This window comes from Malurus melanocephalus, unplaced genomic scaffold (genome assembly GCF_030028575.1).
Source record: "Malurus melanocephalus ecotype Western Australia unplaced genomic scaffold, MMel_1.1 scaffold_304, whole genome shotgun sequence".
NCBI lineage: Eukaryota > Metazoa > Chordata > Aves > Passeriformes > Maluridae > Malurus > Malurus melanocephalus.
Genome location: NW_026623536.1, coordinates 202,889 through 224,568, shown reverse-complemented (window position 1 = coordinate 224,568; position 21,680 = coordinate 202,889). Strand labels below are relative to the sequence as shown.

Genomic DNA, 21,680 nt, shown 5'->3' with positions numbered 1-21,680 from the left:
AATCTGAGTGAGGGGGGAAAGTCTGTAGCAATTGTGCTACTACAGAATCTGGGAATACAGAAGGGCTCAGAGCACAAGCTGCAGCAGATGCAGGCACAACTGTTCCATTTTCATAAACAAGTCGCCACCAGAAGCGAAAGAACAAAGAGGATCAGAATAAACACCCCTCCTCCTTTTCTCATTCTTTAAGAGCGCTAGGGATGATTATTCACCACGGAGAAAGACTGGACTCTCTCTTGGATGTCATCACTGCTTCTGGCTCGGGAGCTGCTTGCACAACTCCCATCTGTACTGCACACCCCAAAAAGAGCATCAGCAGGACAAGGCCACTGCAGCAATCCTGCAATTCCAGTCAGTTGAGAGCACTCTCCTGAAATGAGAGCTAGGCCTATTTGTCAGAGAGATCCAGAGGAAGCTGTCAATCCATGAAAATTTTAAATGAAAACAGATATAAACTTACTGCAGACAAATTAATACTGGTTAATGTATATTTCATATCATACTCCAAAAAATTTTTAGCAGAAATAACTACAGATGGGACACATTTTCTTAATCAATCCTAAAGGGATCCCAATCTCTCTTACCAAGTTATGGTACAACTGATTTTTATTTGGTTTCAAATATTTATTGTTGATCTTCAATTCTGCCTGCCCACCGACTAAATATAAATAGCTTTAACAACTGGCTCAGCTAAAAGTAAACATTCAAATACCACAAAGGAGGAGAAGAGCTTGCCCCAGTAGAAGAATTAATGCCAATCAATCCTTTCCAGGTTAGAACCCGAAAAGAAATCCACATTATTTGCAGTTTTACGAAGTTGCATGGTTTCTGAAGTTAACAAAAGCTTCAGCCATGCTCCTCATATCCTTTCTACACCTTTTACAAACTTGAATATTGGCTGGAAACAGGAAAATCCTCCAACAGTGTATTAAATGGGCAGCCATCACTTTGGCTGTAAAGTCACATTTTCCTCTCATAGTGGCTAAACCACCATTTCCTCCGAACAGACCCTAAAATTTTCTTCTCTATTTGTAGCCAATTCTTTCTTTGCTATACCTTTCTCACCGTGAAAATGGGATTATGGGATCCCACACCAACTTCCTTTATGCTATYCATCAAGTCATACTCTGTGGAAATGAAAAATTAATTCACTGGAAATTAATTGATTTTAAAAGCATATCCATTACTTCTGATGATTTTTCCTGTCAGGAATTCCAYCTGGAAATATACTTAGAAGACAACAGCAATTTTTTAGGACTGATCTGAAACACTGTCTGAATCAATAGAAAGGAAATAGAACTTTTGTCAAAAAGTTTTGTCTGTTTTTTTGGCAACGACAACATATCTAATCAGCCAGACTTTGACAAARCTATTCCCATATGAATGCCTGAAGGAACCCTGTGAAGCAACCCCAAAGTTTCTTTTAGCTCTCACATACTCCCAAATACCAGTCYTCATGTCTGCCACTGATTAATACAGTACTTCATTCCAAAATGCAATTATCCCATTGACCTTTTGSCACTGTGGAAACGAGCAAGCCTATGGGTCTAAGTTCTATAATCACATTTCTGTCCTAATTGTGTCCTTAATACACACAGGCTTTATACATAGGCCTGGAATCCAGTCCAGATATTGCCTTTTATTAAATTTCAGAGAACTTCCAGTAACAATGTCATTACAGTGAAGAAATGTTCTCATGACACAGTAAAGCCTGGATGAAGAAGCTGTAAAAATTTTTTTTACTATGCAACCTTTGCCAAAAGCACAGTCCAAGAATCCACATCTACACTTTTCCTCTCTCCAATTTCACCTTCAGAGATTATTACCCACTTTCTACAAACACTGGGAGAGATTTTAATGTGAGATGAAAGGAAAACCTATTAAAGTTGTAAGGRATGGGTGTATGCAGCTGAAATACTTCTGCACTTACACACCACCTACAGTTTCAAGATTTATAAAGTGAGCTAAGCAGGASGATAACCCAAAACATTGCAGAGAACACGGATGCTTTGCAAAGAGATAATTTAACTCTAACATGCTTGGMTGATTTAAGCTTTCCATAGTCCTTGCTAAACTGGGATATGCGTTTTTTAGAATTACCATTTTTGCTGCTGTCATTTTTAGAACTGAGCATGCAGCAGCACTTTCCACCATCACCCAGGGCCTGGAAAATACAAAGTCCTGAACACTTTTAATGCTCTGTACTCACCTGTAAACATTTTTGTAACAGCTTTACTCTGTTTGCGGGCAGAGCACAGCAGCAGCAGCCAGGGAGGGAAGAACTCGAAGTGGCTGGCTAAAATGTCTGCTATTGTCCCAGATAAACTCGTGGAAGTCTGCTCGCCCTCGGACACGTTACAGCCCTCGTCAACAGAATCCACCAGCATGAAGAGGCTCTGCTGAGGGGGCTTCATTCCCAACAGAGGGAGCAGAATGCACCTGGAAGGAACAGGACACAGGATTGGAGTTTTAAATGCATTTAACAGTACACTGTCATACAGGCCTCCAAGTCGAAGCTATGAGCAACTGAAAATGCAAAGTTACTTTTCAAAGAGTTACCATGGAAAATATTAAACTAGATTAACAGAAATACTTTGAACAGGTAGTAATGTAAATGTTTGTTTAGGCACCGTTACTTYTTAATGAACTTTTAATTTGTGACAATACTTTAAAATTATGTAATAGTGTTCAAGGCTAATTAGAAGACTTGGAAAAACATTGCTTCACTAAGAAGCTACTTGGCCTAAAGCTTAAGAACTTCATTGCTGCTGTCTCTGCCAAAATTGTTGCTATTGCTTATCAGAAACTAGTAGGGAACAACAGCTGGCCATGAAACAAAAACCCAAAAGATACATGAAATATCAAAGCTCCAAGAGTTCAAGTCTGAATGAATAACAGTTTTACAAAGAAGAGAATTTCTGCCATACCTTCACAAATGAAATGCAAATCAGTAGCAGACTGAGGCATTTGGTAGTGACTTTGATGTATTAGCTTTTATTTATATTGAAGTTGCCAAGCTCCTATTACTGGGAAAGGATTATCTGCATCCTCAGGATGCAGCTCTAACAACACATCTGATTGTGGGGGTAAAAACTTCCAATGTGCATCTACTGTTACCCTCTTTAAGGGTGTTTCTTAAAAATACACCTAACTGCATTTACATGCATCTTTAAATAGTACCACATAACCATCATGCACCTATTCAGTATTTCCACACAACACTACTATTTTTTGGGAAACCTTATAGTGATTTAGGTCTGCAAGTTTCACTGACTTAATTATATTTAAATGCATTTGGCAGGTAAACTTTGACTTTATARTGCAAGGATTCGGAAAATGAAACGAGGTGAGAAAAATACATATCTGACAGTTTACTCTCTTGTAAATTTGCTGTTTGCACATGCCCACAAGGCATGCACATTGAAAGTMTTTTTTGTTTTACTCTAGACCATAATAACCCTTTTTCATTTATTTTACTGAACAAATTTACCTTCAGAAGACTTTGGTCAACACATTATCACCTACCWAGCATTCAAATGGGAATACAGGCAAATCTTGCCTGTTAATGCAAGAATTCAACCCACTTTAGAAACAATTCATAAGCCCTGTTAGGAGGAGTTTTGTTATTTTCCAGTTTTCTGACTGAGAAAAGTGCAAAATGGAAACAGTGATGCACTCTCCATGTCTGACAGTGACAGCAGAATTCGGCAGAATAGATTAGGGGGAAATTTTTTCAGAGGTATAGAAAAGAAATACAGAACACTTGTGATCTGAAAGTACTCCCTATTACATGGATTTTAAAACACAGTCTTCCCACCTCCTTTTTTTTTTTATTCAGAATCACAAGACTTCTGAGAACTCTGTGGTAGCTTCCCAGCTAGGTACTATTTCAGAGGATGCCTGAAGTACTGAAAAGTGAACTGAAATCACTTTTCACTAAGCTGGGAAGTTAAGCAGCTATCCATTTGGAGAACAGGAAATTAAAGTAGCCACGAGGTTAAAATGACTTTCCCAAGTGATGCCAATCCCACAGTGAAAGGAGGCGGTTGGAAATGACCACATTTTCCACCCCTTCCCCCACCGCAATGCTGCCTTGCCCCCTCAGCTATTTGTGTCAAGGCATTTTTCCTGCAACATTTCTTTTCCCATCCAAACTAATTKTATTCTCACATAGAGAGAAATGCATGAAATTACTATTTGAGAATGAATGTTACAAAGAGATATGAAGAAATGGTATCTTAAATTAAAATCTCACTTAAAATTTTGCATGACCCTGGCAAAATGCCTACAAAATACCTTAGGAGCATCCAGAAATATTCCTGTGTCAGTTTTTACCTATCAGAAACACCACCAAGAAAAGCCAACAGTCATGTCTGGAAAAGATTCCCAAATGACTGCCTCTAAACAAGGCTGGAAGCAGATGTCTAAGGAATCATGTAAGCACTAGGCAAGCACTAGAAGACCCAGTTTTCCTGGTATTCTCAGCAATCAGTGTTTCCAGGGATTTTYTGAACCAGAGATTCAGTCTTGGCATTTCACATCCCTTAACTGACCACGSTTCCACAGGTTTGTCCAAGTCTTGTATGAACTGATTTAAGGCTCTGGCATCCACAACAGCTGCAMACTGCATGAAATAACCGTCCCTTCTGTAGTTTAAAAACCAAAATGTCCTTGTTCCATTTGATATCCTTCAACTTCTGCCTGGAAGGGCCAGTGAGCAGTAATGTCATATTGCCACTGTCTGTGCCATTTGTACCACAGCCTCCCTGAGCTATTTTTTCCCAGGCAGAAGAGTCCTAGCATACTGAAGTTGCCTCGCAAAATGCTATTTGCACAGCCCCTTGTCTCCCTGTGCTCTGCTTCTTTCTACTCCACACCACTTGTGTTTCTGAATTTTAATGCAATTTAAATTCTACCAGGAAAAATATATGCACATAAAAAATGAGGCACAATGACTTCTCCCAGCCTACAGCAATATTAATAAAAGTGTGGCATTAACAAGATATTGATCAGGCTTTTTCTTTAAGTGCCCTTTGAAACTGTTTGATAAAATTCTGTTCTTCCGAGACACTTTACATCACGAGTTCAGAGCCGATGCCAAGGAACACAAAAGCGAAACTTTTCGGGAAGTGCTGTGCTAATTTGCCAGAAGTCACATTATGTGACAGCCAGGGGATCAGCCCCAGMCAGCACGGAGTTAGGAAAGGCAGGTCCTGCCTGCCCAACCTGATCTCCTCCRATGCCAGGGTGACCCTCTCAGGAGATGGGGGAAAAGCYAAGGATGYTGTTTAYCCAGATTTCAGTAAAGCCTCTGCCTGGGTTTCCCACATCATCATCCTCCTGGATAAACTGGCTGGATGGCCAAGACTAAAGAGATGTGGGGAAGGGAGTTCAGCTGGTGGCAGGTCACAAATGGCATTCCCTGGGTTCAGGACTGGGGCCAGTCCTGTTTAGGATCTCTGTCACTGCTCTGGACCAGGGCATCGAGTGAACCCTCACCAAATCAGTCCCTTCTCCCAAGACATGGCTCAGTGCTGGTCCATGATCTCAAAGGTCTGTGCCAACCTACAAATTCCTAAGAGTCTGCGTTTACCTCCACACCATGACTTAGTAATTCCACTCCCCTGCCACTTCTTGATTACACAGGAAAATCACATAAATCAACACGGAATTAACAATGTCTTTAAAGCACTTCCCTCAAGGGTGATTCATCTACAGATTGTTGGAACAGATTGCTTAATGTGCAGAGTGCCTCTCAAAAGATTAGAAGTTGATTTTCTTTACCTTCTGAAAGGGTAACAGCTTTATCTTTACAACTTTCATATTTAATACAAATATAAAAGTAGTTGTYGTTAAAACAACCAAGTTAACTAGCCAGTAAAAATACAAAATCTCCAGAGAAAACAGCACAATTAGGTATTTTAAATGATGGAATTCATTTTAATGGCAACCTAATGACTTACTTATGCAGAGCAAGGATGTTTTACATGCTCTGCAGCAAGTAAGAATTCCTCAGAACAATGAGCCATCCCACAGAATTCTTCAGAATTGCTACTGAGTTGACTGAACCCAGGCAAACATGGTTTTCCACACATGAAAGGCTACATACAGGCTGTACTGAAGTCCTGCTTATGGTTGGCCTTGGGATTTTTAGATTGGATCCACAAAAACACAAAGACAAAACAGAACAGAGTAGAATGACAGCGGCGTTGTCCACAAAGGCTGAGAGTCACAGCGGAGTGCACGTATTTAAAAAAGAAAAAAAAATAGATAAAGCAAACACATAAAAAAAAAAAAAAAAAAATAGATAAAGCAAACACATACATGCCAAATAGCAATTAATGAGTGGCTCTAGGAGCAAAGGAAATCATAATGGTTTCCTCATATTTGACTGTCTCTGGAGTATAAGAAATTCAGCTATGTCCCCACTTAAATTGGGAGCGTAGCTTATCCCTAAAAGGGCTCCCATTTTCTATCCAGCTGCCAGCATTCCCTACTGACAAACAAACAGAACAAGTGTATAAAAATCATCTCCTAAGCAGGCCAGAAGTAGCAGGGAAAAAAAAATAAAGAAAAAACACAACCACTAGCCTTGATTCCAAGTGCTGCTAATTTTAGCAAAACGCCACAGACTTCAAATTTTATGACGGAAATTACATATTTGGAAAWCTGCTTTACTACTACTGCTGAGCTCTTACCTTTCTTTTTCTAAACAGTGTAACAATGCTTTAACAAACTGCTGTTTGAATCACCTCCCTCTCAGTATTTCCAAGAATTTGTATTGCCAAGAAGCACCACCCCAGAGGTCTGCATCAGGAATTTATTATAAACTCTGCTCTTTCCAAAGCAAGTTTGTAGAAAAGCAGACAACATTGTTATTCCACACATATCCTCYTCATTTTTCCCATGTTTCTACACCAGATTCATTGGGGAAATTCACCAGCTATTTGTCATATTCCTAAACCCAGCTCATTGCTCAGGAACATGCCTGTATATATTGGATTGATATCTTTGTGGACATGTATTTATATATGAAGACTTTAACAATACCTAGTGTATAACAAAATAATTCTCCAAACACTCATCTCCATCTTCAGAAAAGCAAACAAGCATCTTCATTCTCATCAGTGGTTTACARCATGATATATCACAGCCCTTTATAATGCAATTTTTAAGACACTTATTTCCATTTAAGTCGTATCGGCAAATACAGAAAATGAAGTGCACAGTGAGACTGTAAATAAGCCAAGTATATTTACAGCATGTTGTAGCAATTTTTGCCAGCAACATTAGAAGCAGTGGGATTTTTGCCTGAAAATCACACACTGAGACCTAGCAAAAATCCCAACCACTAAGTGGAAAGCTGATGCTGCTGCTGCCTCTTCCAGCTCTAAATCAGATGTAGCAGAAGCTCCACTGTCCCCAGCSCACTGCTGGGGGACAGGCAGGGAAGGAGAAGGCTCTCGAGGGCACTGAAGAGATGGAGGAGCATAAAAGCTTCTAAATACCTAAGAACAGAAAATAAAATGCTCAACTCCAGATATTTATAAGCATCTCTACTTGAAAAATTCTCACGAGTGACAGCAAATGTCAGACCTTGCTCCTCATATGCTGACAGACACAGGTTCATTTGTATATTGTAATAATGCAGGAGTTGGTTAGCAGRGACTATAATCCATTAAAGCTGTCTGTCCCCACCACTCCCAGCTCCCAATTTGCATTTAAAAGCATGGAGCCAGGGMAGATAAAGCTGTTAAAGACTGTTGGAAGCTTCAGCAAAGGCAGACTTACACCAATAGATGCATTTTTCTCTTTTGTTTTCCAAACTGCATTTGGGGCACAGGTCGCAATAAAGAAAAGAAAAGGTGAATTTAACGACTAATAAAATTGTCAATCCCTGCTGTTCAGCTGATGAAATATTACCTTCTTTCCAAGTACTTTTAACAGCTGTATTCACACAGAAAGAAAAACCAGAGCATCTTTACAAATTGCTTGTAGCACTGTTTGTGGAGGGGTGAGTTTTATGTTGTCCTGTGACAAGGCATTTACGTTCTTCTGGATGACTTACAGTAAACAGTTTATTTACCTGCCTCATAATGCATTCTGGCTAATGATTAAAAGGGAAATTAATGATCAAATCAATAGCTGCCTTCTGCATAGTATCACCTCAATTCTTGGCACTATACACATGTGGAACACAGTCCTTTCCTTCTTACTAATTGCCCAGCTGCTCATAACTGGTAATAACATCCTGAAAAACACACACACGGGACCCTTAACTAACGGAATATTTCTGAAATGCGAGGGCTATGAAGCATAGAACAACTCCACACTTTAAAAAGCTGCAAAACAGAAGCCACAAGGCGAAAGTGARGTGACCCAGTTGGATGTGTGCACACCTGTGTACACACTGACAGATCTGCTCGAGTTATCGAGGTACTCATTCTGTACTTTTTCAACCAGATAAAGTGCACTGCAGCTGATTATGACTTTCTGACAAAGTGCAATACTGGAATTAAGGCAYGCTCATAGGCTCATTGTTTTTAGTAAATTATTTATTTGCAGATTGCACAGGAAGGCTCTAACAATTCTACACAACTATGGTTAATCTTACGAAGGAAGGGGCAGAAAGCAAAAGAGAAAAAAACCAAACAAAACCAAACCCACCCTGAGAATCACCGATTGGGAAAGCTCTAGGTGAACTACACAGATGTAAATCAAGGGTCTGGCCTTTTCAGAAGTGGTGAATTAGAAACAGCAGGCAAGTCTTGTGCAACTCAATACCTGATTTTGCAACGTCTTGTAGCAACCTGGATTTTATCTGCAATTCTAAGGCAGACTTGCAGCCCCACCAGGAGAGTACAAAAGGCAGCTCTAGGGCATCAGGCCAGACAAAAGCAGAGTTTATGGTGGAACCAGCGCCACTGGTCCTACAGAAACAGGCCATGCTGGACCCTGGGTATTGATTAGAGACCTCCTACTGTCTCACACAAATACAGAGGTGATTTTGGGCTACAAAGCACTGCCAGCACATCCACTGGYGGATTTACTTGAAACCTCAGAAAACAGAAGCCTTAAGAGCAAATATTTTGGTGTAACAGCTGGACTGCCCAGAACAGTTTGCAAACAACTTGGCTGTTATAAAGGACAGACAACTGTGGCCACAAACCCATTCACAACTGCTGCCACGAGCAGGTTGAYTGACTGTATTTTAAATGGAATATATTTGTCATATATGCTAACACATACAATGTATTTTAAATTACTCTGAGTCTGACATACAAACAWCTGTGTCTCCAAAGGCAAAGAGGGGGAGAGTACAGAAAACARTGCAAACGTTTTCCCCAACATGTAATATATAAAAAAATGCAATGTATTCTACACAAACTTTCACAGTTGTGTTTTATGGTGATGGAGAGGTTACCCAGTCCACTTGCCCACCTACTGCCAGATCAGCTCTACATCTGTCATCCCTGAGRTACAAGCCCAGGCATTCCTGAAGATTTCCAGCAATCAATATTGTCTCCCTAAGCAATCCATTCCTATGCTTCAATATTCTCGAAATTGGAAGTTTTCTCCTTCTCTTCACGTGTCTAACCTTTACCTGCTTTCCTGCAATTCAAACCTTGTACTTCCTGCCCTGTAACTTCTGTCCTACAGAAAACACCAGGGCCATTACGAGGAAGCAGTAGTACCCAAAATTTAAACCATTTTTCTCCAGTCAGCTGACAGCATTAAGGAACAGGCTGAAAAGAAAAAACACACAGGACAGAYCTCTATGAAACCAACTGTGTCAGTCTGAAAGTGAACTACTGTTAATTAAATACTAATCTTTTTTTTTCCATGTAGCCAAATATAGAACTACAAACATGGCCTGAGTGTCTTGCAAGCAAAGCCTTCCTGGAGTCAAGATGGCATTTATGGTTATCCCTTATCCACAAGTCCTGTGACTCTTCCAAACAGAAGTTAGATTAAATTTATCAAAACCAAACCATGTTGGTTGTTTTTCACCTCTGTTATCTCCCAGCTGCTTGCAAATAGTTTGTCTGATTATTTCTCCCAGCATTTTTCATTTCGACTGACATGCTTCTAATTGCCCATGCCTTTTTCATCCCTTCTTAAATCAAGGCACTRAACACACAAGTTTTTCTTCCAACTCTGAATTTTCAGTCATCCTGATAAAGATAACCCATCCTTTGAAGACAATCAGTAACAGTTTGAAAACATCTCACCTATTCTGTGTTGGGTGTCTGTTTGGGGTTTTTGGTCTGGGCTATGTTTTTTTTTTTTGCTCTTACCACTTTGTCACTAGTTTTAATTATGTCAACTGACTGCAAAATGACTGTTTTTTGAGAAAGGACAATACACACAAGCATTGAAATTTTACCTTTCCCGCTTCTATCAGTTTTTCCTCCCCAAGGAACATCAGACCAACACTTGGTGGATATTATCTTTCTTCCTGCTACTGTATGTATGGAATCACTCCTTGTGAAACCTCACAGGAAACATGACCAATGCACCTTGAACTTGCAGTCTTGCCCTCGTTTTGACATTACTCTTTCACTTTCACATTTAGTGGCTGTTCTACTTTCTTTCTGCCACCTTCCTGCTAGAGTTTAACACAAGAACGAGGAGAAGCTCAGTTTCATGGAACTAGACATTTAATACAGTGCTTTGAGACCTCAGTGTTCTTTCCAGCCAATTCCTTTCTTTTGCTATACTTGTCTTCATCACATCTTACTCAAATCATCTGAGATGGTGAACATCTCCATCTTTTAGTTTGTTCTTTCTCCTCCCCTTCTAAGCAAAGAAGATTAGAACCATTTAGGGTGAAAAAGATCTTTAAGATTGARTCCAGCCATTAACCCAACACATGCAWTTAAGATCATTTCATAGTCACAGTCTCCAAAAGTTTTCTTTTAATCTCCTCAGCTGATTTTTCAAATCTGGCTGAAGCAAATTTATGTCTTCCCAGCAGCTATTCTCTCCTCTTTGACATCAGAAGGATGGTCACTGCCAAACTCTTGCTTGTATCATGCCTTCCCAACTGATGTTTATCTCCTATTTGTTACTCAAATTTTTCAGCTCTGCAGACATTATCATCCAAATTCTATGCCATGGATAATGCCACTTGTTTTCTTAAAGCAGCTTAGCTTACTTGAGCTTGTTGATTTGGTAGAGTAAAGCACTTTTTCACAAAAAGACATGAAATTTCACAAAAGACATGGTTATGAGGTATAGGAATCTCTCTTAGGTACCAAGAACTCTTACTTGGACAAAGCAGGTAAACTTTCAGATTCACAAGGTGGTCTGATAGATAGCTGGTTGCCTGGATTTACAGCCCATGAAAGAACAGGCCTACCAACACACCTTTAAATAGAAATTCCACATGCAGAGCTATCACCACATGTGGTGGCTTTAATTTCTTTAGCTTATTCCAGAACTACAAGCAAGCATATTATGTCCAAAACAAGCCACAGTTGTTTTTTTTTAACACATACCAGTTATACAAGTTATCCTGACAGATCTTTCACAGCACTRAACTCAATCCTGACTGTACACCAAAATTTCCAGTTCAGCTTGTTCACCCTTTACCTTTTTTCCATTACTATAAAGACACCTAAGGCATTTGAGTACTCCCTGACTTATCTTCTTGTCTGTCTCATGACTTATATGACTAAGCCTWTTTCCCCTTTTCCTCCATCCCCAGTTTTTGAGCTCTTGTCTAAGTTGGTGATATTTATATTTATTCCTGGAATTTGTCATCCAGGACAGGTTTGCATTAAAGCTCTTTTATTAGAGTCAAAAATCAATGTTTTTCTTTCTATTAAGCATCAATTAAGTTCTCAAGGGTATTTTTTCCCACAAATCCATCTTTCTCTTTTTTAAAAAAAGGAAGTACACTTTACATCAAATGCATGAGATGAAAGCAAATCATGAGATCATGAAATCATGAGATCAAATCAGACTCACTGAAAACAATCATTAGTAGAAATGAGAGCATTGCCTATACTGCACCTTATTTTCCATACATGTATCATTAGGATAATAACTTACTTTGCAAATATTCAAAAGCCTGTGGTTGAAATACAGCATGTTAGAGTGGGGCACAACAATACAAAACCTAACAAGTTTATATATGCAACAGAATGTATTAAAATTACAAGGTTAGTTTAAAGTAATTTATGAAACTAAAGGTACAGGTAGGGGAAACAGATATATATRYACACACACACATATAGTCCTTTCAGCTTACCTGGTTCCCTAGTCACAGAAAAATGAATATTTCTTTGTTAAGCAAAAATGTCATTTCTATAAGCAGTGTTATCTGAATATATTATTACATAATAGAGTTGAAATTCTTGTAGCTTTACTAACATTTGAATTCTCAGGTATTATTCTACAAATAGAAAAAAAATCCCTTTCTTTTTTCTGTATCTATTTATGCAGTGCATAAACGCAACTGAAGGAACAGATCCTGCTTTCCAGGTATAACGTTGTATTTGCTGGGATGAGAGAAATGCTAAGCACAAAAAAACCCCTAAAATCTCCCAGATGAGACAGGCAGAAAACAGCACTGAATGAGTTYAACTGTGTGGCTTTTGTCAGGTTATATGCTAGTTTATGTTATATTTTGTCAGTTATATGCTAGTTTACTCTCCAGAATACAGTAGATTAATACACACAATAAAGGAGCCACCATTATTACTACAGCTCAGTCTAACAATCCCCAAATGAATTAGATTTTTCCTATGCATTTGAATTCAAAAGGAAAAAAAACCAACCCAACATTACTGACTGGGAAGCAGGAAGAAGAGGAGCTGCAGTGGCTGTTTCAGCACCAAGCTGTTTCTTCAGAACAGTGGGTTCTCRAATTGCCTGCCTGGAAGAACCAGGCTAAACAATAATGGACATTTTACAATCTTGATCATTCCCTCAACAAGGTGCTCCACACCTGCCTAAGTCGTGTCTTGCACACCCTCAGAAAGCACCCCACACTTCCATTGCTGAACTGATCACAGGATTATACTGTCCAACCTCATCTGAGAAAATCCTCTGCACAAATACCAGATGAAAAGCTGTTAAGAATTTACCTTCCTAKTCGAGCACTTAAGACAGCTTTCCTGCTGTGTTTGTGTTAGCACGTATCTTTATCCATCYTATTTCCCATCTTAGTAAAATGGACTATCCTCATGTTTATTGCACTGTCTTAGCTGAAGAGGCAACAGATGGAGCAGCTTTCGTGTGTCCCATTCAAAATCATTCTCCCATACTCCCAGAAGTACAATTCACAGCATATGTTCCTCACGCACCGCTTTGGGGCCATATCAGTTATCTTGTGGTTTGGTTTTTTCAGCCCCAGTCCCAAGCAGATAGGGTTTCTGTTTTGCCTGCAAATCGCCAATTGATGCTTTCTGTATTTTCTCCACAATTTACTCTCAATAAACACTGTCAGGTTAGTAGACATGGTTCTATAACCTTACAGCATTGATGAATTTAGCTTTGGAACTGATTTTGTAGCTTTATATCTATTAGCCTTAGCTACGATAGAACAAGTAACAGAAACTACATCTTCCTCCCTTCCAATAATTCATACAGAAACTTACTGTGGATGAAAAACATCATTTAAAATAAAAGAAGGTACTAATGGAAAAGGTACAGAAACACAGAATTTGGTGTTGTGCTGTTGACTGCTGAAGTTTCCATCWGTTAGACTGCTAGACTTTGCTCATTTAGGTTAATCCAAAATCATAYAGGTCATAATTTATCACAAATCAGCTGCACTTTACCTACAAACAGAGCTTTTTTCTAATGTCCTGTTGAACTCTACTCCAGGAAAGTGTAGCGAAAGGACAGACAGCTTAGTGATTGTATCATGCTCACTATCGCTGCAGGAGAGTTAATGTAGTTAAACCAAGACTAGTTAATTAACTGCTCTAAGATGGAGATCATRCTGTAATCCCATTCCTGACAGATTTTCCTCCTGAGGTTCATTTCTACCTGCCTGTTACCGTCATCTCTATACTGGTGGTACTGACCTAGAACTTCTGAAGAGTTTTTCTTCCAGGACAACTCCATGATGCTGCAAACCACCTTAAATAAGGCTCTGCCACAGCCCCTTTCTTCTGTCATGTTCCAAAATATCACRGATCCTTAGCACACAACTTGCATCTGTGCACAGCCCAACTCCTCTCCTTCACACAAGCACCAGGATTACCAATTCTTTCTAGGACATGACCAAGAAAAAAAATCCAAGCAAAAGACACTGCTGGTGGCCTCAAACTCCATTAAAGTATGATCCTTTATTCCATCCTTCCTCTCACTCCCAYCAATTTAAATAGCAGCATCCACAGCTGAGCCACAGTCTCATGGCCTTCTAYCTGCAACAGTTATTGGCTCTTGCTTTGTGTGAAGGTATCTGCAAACACTTGATAGGGAGAGTGATTTGATTGCAATTGGTTTGCCCCTTTTACTTCATCATGTAAATTTCCCCAGTTGCCTTCTCTTCATGATCTCATTTTCAGTTCTTTTTTCATGCTATCTTATCACATTTTGATGTCAACAATCAGACAGGAACCTATCCACCTTCATTCTTTCCAGCATCTCCTCTGCAATACCTTTGAACACCTATATACAACTCAACCCTCGGGTCAATGTAATTATTTTCCTGCCTTTTTTGCCTGATTATTTCTTTTTCAGCAGTCATTCTTCAATCACAAAGCATCTTTGCATTGAAAACACTCCTGCTCCTGGATAAAGACAGATTTTTCACTATTCCCAGTGTATTGTAAACATCACATGCAAGAAACTGAAACCTCTTCAAGTCATTGCTTTCAGGAGRTGATATTTCAATACTATCTTCTCCCAGTATACAAGACACACTAAGTCTTTTCTACTTCTCAATCCACCAAATCCTTTTCATTTTTTCATTGAAAAAGAAGAAAGGAAAAGAAACCTAAACCCTGGCACAAGCTATGAACATGTGCATAGAAAACTGAAGGGAAGGGAAATAATTAACAAGTAAGAATTGCTATGAAGGTCCATCTAACTAAACAGCTTATAGGAAAACCTGTAAGGTTTTAAGTCTGAGCCACATTGATTAAAGCCAAAATGTTAATGCCTATAGAAGTAGAAGACAAAAAGGTCTATGTAAGTTGTCATTATTAAAATGCCTTGGGGAAACTTTCTTATGGTAATTTAATCTGAAAAGGTTAAAACCTTAAAYGGTATTATGTTCAGTCTGTAGGCTGTGCTTCCATACAATGAAAGAGGAACATACAACTTGCTCTTGCAGAAACACCGACTGCTGCTATGTGACCCGTTAACTCCTCAGATTTAAGGGAAAAGCCTAAAGAGAAACATGCCACAAAGTACTTAAGCTTCAGGCAATGCTCAACTTTCTAATGGTCTGGAGAACACCAGTTTTCCTATGAAACTCAGCATCAGTTAAAAATCTAAAGCCCCAGTTACGTGTAAATAGTCAAAAGCTCCAACAGTCAAGATGCTCTCACAAGAGCAAATTAACCTTCTGCAACTCCACTTTTATGGAGCTGGAAATACAGGCTGAGTTGGCAGGTTCTTTTTAACCTCTTGTGCATGCTCTTACAGTTTCCCTTCTCACCCATAAATCACTATGATTTTCAACTGGTACCTTGCCTCCATCATTTCTGAGTATTAAACAAATCATAAATAAACAATTTGATTTTAACTGTAATGAGAACGTTTTTAACGGAAAACTCCAACTAAAAGGAGAATTCAATCTTTATCAGATCAAGCTCTTCTGGGCTASAGTCCAGCTAGCTTCAGGATTCTAGTCAAGCATAAGTGAAAGATGTAGGAATGGACAAAACTGTGGGTAAGWACAGAAGTAGAATATTGCCTATTTACATATCTAAAATATTGGTAAKAAAAAGTCCCTTTAGACACCCAAACCTTTTATTTAGCTAAGGGATTTTTTAGTGCCATATGCTTAGGTGTGAACTCTGAGGACAGACTAACAAGATGGAATTATTTCATTTCAGGTTGAGATGRAAGAGAATAAAGCTGCATTCAAAGAAGTAAAAGGCCATCCCAAAAAGAAAGAAAGAATCTATTCTCCATGTCTCTGGAGAACACCCTAAGTAGTAAAAATTTTAGATTATGCAAGAAAAAAAAACAACTCAGGGTAACATATGAAGGCAGCATCTTCAATTTTTTTTGTCTGGGGAAGAAGATGCTGGACTTCATTTTACTGAGGTCCCCTTYCAACCTTCTCAAGGTTCAAATCAGTCACTTGCACATTTGAACTTTACATGTGGCAAACAAACACACTGGAGGTGTAACAACTTTCTTCTTTAAAGGGTCTTGTAAATGAATTCATTATGCATTCAGATCCTTCTTTGAATGGAACAGGATGCAGTTAGTCCTTAGCTTTGTTTTTCAATTTATAGCTCTATGAAATTAGGAGAGCTTGACAAAATCTATATATTCACACCCTCCTGCAACCATTGGAAAGCCACAGCTACCAAGACTGTACTGAAGCTCTGGAAACAGAGGGAAAGGCTCTGTAGCAGCCCTTTCCAGAAGAAAGCAGATTAGAGAAAAAGATTCAGCTCACTCTCAGGCAAACTGAGAACTGGGTGAGAAAAACTGAGACATTTATCATCTATAAAAGATTAACACTGAATTACTAATGTCTTTTAGAGTGAGTTGATAGAAGTCCCAGCAGCTTTTAGGTGTCCAAGCTCAGGTATCTGTAACTGTCTCCAATGTGCTGCCTCTCTCTGTTACCTTGTCACAGCAGTCCCAGGACTTGGGTGCTGCAAACTGCAGCAGAAGCACATACTGTGGTTAATTCCCTAGCAAGGAAAACTCCCAAGCTGTGTAGGGTGCAAAATCAAAAACCATTAAAGTCAGGATACTCTTAATTCCTCTCCAATTTATGCCAAAACACACTCAAATTTTTGCAGTTAAGAATAAGCTACTCCAAACCAGCAAAAAGCACACTAGTTAATTGTTCAATAAAGCCTACACAATCCATTATATTTTAATTATATKACTGACTTCAAAGATGGTACAAGGAGTTCTAAAAATGAACAGCTTCTTCACACTTCATCTGTTATCGTTTACAACTCAATGTCTAAAGCTTTTCCTTCATCTAACTAAGAAAAATGGCATTTCAAATGCAGTACTGCAGACTGAAAGTCCCTGGATAAAAGTCACAAAATGCTTGCTGAACAAATCATTGGTTTTCTACATGGTCAGATAAACAGCACTGAACTTGAAATGAGACTTGTTTCTCTGTATCATTTTGCTAGGAGTAAAAACTCTATCACCTACAATTTGCAACTTTCTGATGATACAGGAGTCTCGAAGCCAAAGGGAAGAAGATAAAAAAAATAACTTAGTAACGTGGAAAGTCAATACAGGTGAAGGGCTGGAGGGGAGGAAATGCTTGTTAGCATTGGCTGGCACTCCTAGGTTTTTCCTCTGAATCCTGCCCTTTATGAGGTTTCTATTTTTTTGCCAAAGACAAAACACCAGAGGCTCAATCYTTTGGAGTTCTCCAAAGAAGCAGAAGGAACTTTACATAGATAAGAGCTACTGGCACAGGACTWGCTGCACTTTAATGCTGTCCAAAGGAGTGACTCACGCGACTCATATGAGGCTTTCAAATTTAATCAACATAAAGCCCTGCTTCAAACCTGCAGTCAGCAGAGAACCTTACATGACCTCTCACACCTCTTACACTCAAGTCTACAGATASCTGCATATTCTAGAGAACTATAAAACTGCTTGGCTTTTTATATCACTTAACATTATTGTTCACATTAAATYACAAGGCAGATCTGTTGTGCATGCAGAGATCAGGAGGTAGAAATGGAAGAAAAGCTGTGATAGTCTGGGAATCTGCTAAAGCAAACAGTGCACTGAATTTAGCATCAGCATGCAGAGAATCTGGAGTCCTTCCTGACAAAAAAAAAAAAAAAAAAAAAAAAAAAAAAAAAAAAAAAAAAAAAAAAAAAAAAAAAGGCATACTTAAGCTCTGGGGCACAGCTTCCCTATATTTGTTTCTGATAAAGAGAATGCAACATCAGCTTAAAACTTCTGTGAAGCTCTCACAGAGTCACAGATTTGTCCAGCAGCTCTTTCTGGTTTTCTTTTGTGGCTTTATTTTAAATTTCTATTTTTCTGGGTCTTTACTGATCAGGGACATCTACTTGCATGGGAATGCAACTTTAGCAATGCAAATGAGTGGAAATCTGAATTCACAGCTTCCTTTATTTCCCCGTTAAAAATCACTTAGATGAGACCTTCTTGCATTAAAGTAGCTGTATGAGAAATACTTAAATAATAAAATGTTAGGATACTTCACAAGCAAAAAAACACTCAGAAATTATTGACCCAAATTCAGTATGTGAGAAATAAGGATGTGAAAAGTCTCACAAGATTTGAAATTCCCTAAAAAGACATGCAGAAGATGGAAAGAAACTTCATCTGCAAGTGAGAGCAAAGCGGTTCCATCTGAAACCAGCCTGCTGGGAGATGTGGAAGTAACACCATTTTTTGGTGATTATTTAATTGCAGCAACACACCCAAGCAAAATTCAAAGTTTGCTTTAGGTCTGTACTAGAGCAACGCACACACTCAAGGGGAGCTTAGCGCAAGTTTAAAAACATAAYGTTATTTAACATGTTCCATCTCTAAATTCTCTGAAACTAACCCAGGAGCTCCAGCCTTGGGTATCTTTCAAACTCAAGAGTAATGACAGCAAAACAAATCAACTCTGCAGGATAAGCTATGCCCACACTTCTAGTGACAGCCACTTTCTGGGCTGTGAATGAACCAAGCTCTGCCTCCCACCAGTGATCCCAACTGCAGCACAAWACGTGGGAATTACATGCCTTTCCCTACTGTCTGAAGGTGTTTAATGTCATCTCCTCTGTCTGAAAAACATAAACCAGGAAATGCCCTTCTACAGCCTGGTTTACACAAATTTCAGCATGACCCACARTTCATATCAGCTCCTCTGTGTCCTCATGGCCTTGGATAAGTGGTATCTGCCTGTATTCCTACCAAATYGCTGGAAGAATAAACTTGCTGCAGCAAAACCAAAACAACCCTAGAGATAGCATTGGAAAATTTGGGTTATTCAGATTTTAACTTTTCTCTGTGAGGAGGGAAGAAGAGCCTAACAGACCTTTTGAACTAAATTCTCTTGTTTATCTTAACTTGTGGTGTCTGTAACAACTTTGCCTTTTCTTCTGCTTTACTTTCACTGCAAATTTGTGTGTGAGGGTTCAGCACTCTCCCTACAGTTAAGGCTTCTTTCTGYTCCAGCACTGTGCCTGATAAAAGTGCTGTAAGTAGCTGTTCTTTCTCTCAGCTGTCAGTGCAGCAACAAACACAAAATGTTAAATACATTTATATAATTCAGCCCTTTTAGTTCTTCGAATCTGTGAGATCTACCCGTGAAAGGACTTTTAGGGCATTTAAAGTTTATAAATGCGTAAGAAATTTTTAAGATGAGACAATTAAACAGCATTAGAAATGGCTTAACTCTGAGCGTCATCACTTGCACATGCATCACTATGACCATGAGGATGGCTGAAAATCTGTCAAAAAAACTTCCTTCAGGAAAGCATTTCACTGTCTTAACTAACAATTTATATATTATATAAATAATATATAAACTGGCATGTTACAAAACATTATAAAGCTTTTCTTTCTCAGTATTTCCAGGACAATCAGCACACAAATAGAGTGGTGTCATCTTGTTTAGCACTTATGAAGAGAAGTCTTTCCATTTTAGGCCATGAATACATGGCTGGGTCTGGAGCAGCTGTTAAAAGCAGAGCAAAAATTTGACAGTGCCTTTACAGAAAAATCTCTGCCCTCTTCTACTGAATAAACTGAAGTAAGGCAAAATCGATGGAGCATTGAGACAAACACTTTGTGCTTCTTCAGTGCCTTTGCACAATGAGAGATGCAATCATCKGACTGTTAAGTCTTCCTAGAACTCATTTCACATTACAACAGCTTTCACTTAACATAAACTATACACACACCAGAGCCAAGGACTGAAGTGCTCAGTGGCAAGTCTWAGRAACCASGGAACATCCTATATTATAATTCTGYTAAAAYATTTCTTGCRTGGTTTACATATCAGCAAAAATTCAATTAAACAAATGATGGGAGGTGTCTGATGGTGGGAAGGGGTTGCCAAGTGCCTCTTGTTTGTGGACAGAGATTGTATCACCCAGCAGAACAAGCTCGTGGTGCCGCTGTCAAYAGCCACCTCCTGGTCCCCTGCCACAGTGCTGAAAACTTATATTCCCAGCACAGCACCTCATCTCCAACACCTCATCTCCCTTACAGCTGAAACAGGACAATGAAGGCCATCTACCACAGCTGCTTATGAGAGCAGGAGATCAGGGTAAGTGGGARCAAGGGAATACATGAAGGGCCAAAAGAAAAATCTCCTCGACCAAAGCTGTTCTACTCCCCTGTGAGTATTGTTACWGTAACAATAAGAGCTCATAATCAGTGCTGCAAAATTTGAGAAGATTATTATTGGACATTGTGCCTATTTTATTTTTCCAGTACAARACCAAGAACCCTGTAAGTTGACCTAAATACTCAAAACAGACCATCATTAAACCTATGTTCATAAAACTCAGTCTAAAAAGATGACTCTAACAAGTATCTCTCATAKTTTATATTTCTAGGTTGCATTTTTGTCTAAAAACATTTACCTAGCTCCTGTTCTGTGCAGTAAGGCAATCATAGAATAGAGGAAGCTCTTACTGAGAATTTGCCTGTACCAAATTAGTAAGATTTCTCTGTAATAGACTTTTAAACAYAAACAGGCTCTTACTCACCAGATTAATCCACTTTCATGATTTTAAAAGACTGCCTGAAGCTAGATGGCCAGTCTGCTATTCCATTTATAGACACTTAATTGCACCCAGTTTTTATTCATTAGAAATTAAGAGCGCTTAATACTTCTGAAATTAGGACCCTAATAGCTGTGAGAAGTTGCATATTCACCTAGGAGCAAACAAAAATCCAGAACTAGTCTCAGTTTAGACTATTTGTTTTAAGACACTACACTGAGAACAATGTAGACRTGCATCCTGTTTATTCAGCAGGCAAGGACATAGCAGCCACCAGAGCTAGAAGGATCTTTTACACCACCAYGACAATAAGAGCAAGCACTACAGCTCAACCTCAGTACTGGTTTGCCCAGTCTTAGCAGCCAGGAAAACAAAAATAGAGGTTTTTTTTTGTACTGCAAACATCAGGCAATAAACCCTCAAGTACCACAAAAAGTTACACCACTACACAGTACTAGAAAATCTCAGTTTRACCAATATTCCAGAGAAGTTTTATGCTGGCAATACAATTAACCGAAGCTCTGTTGATGAAGACAAGCCTTATCCYTCATGAATTTCCYTTCCTTGTGGCCCAAAGGAATAAARACCAGTAGWCACACACTGACAYAGGCTGTGCTCAAGATTATACATCSTTCTATCGATGGATACACAYTGTTAWACACATGTAATATATCCTTATCCTTACAGAAACAGAATTACCAGTGACATACTCAGGAGACTCTGGTTTGTTAGGGAACACTAATAAAAAAACCCTATTTTTTTCCATTCAGCTTAGATAGCTGACAAATCTCTTAAAGGGCAGGG

The 21,680-nt window shown here is 39.0% G+C and overlaps 1 protein-coding gene across 1 annotated transcript in view; it reads right to left on the bottom strand.

Annotated features, from left to right (window-relative positions):
* The window catches only part of ANKRD50 (ankyrin repeat domain containing 50), a 39,240-nt gene that overhangs the window by 14,712 nt on the left and 2,848 nt on the right, over positions 1 to 21,680 (bottom strand). Inside the window, exon 3 of the mRNA XM_057377163.1 lies at positions 2,210 to 2,439. Within this exon, the coding sequence (XP_057233146.1) occupies positions 2,210 to 2,439 (230 nt within the window). The remainder of the gene's footprint in view (positions 1 to 2,209; positions 2,440 to 21,680) is intronic.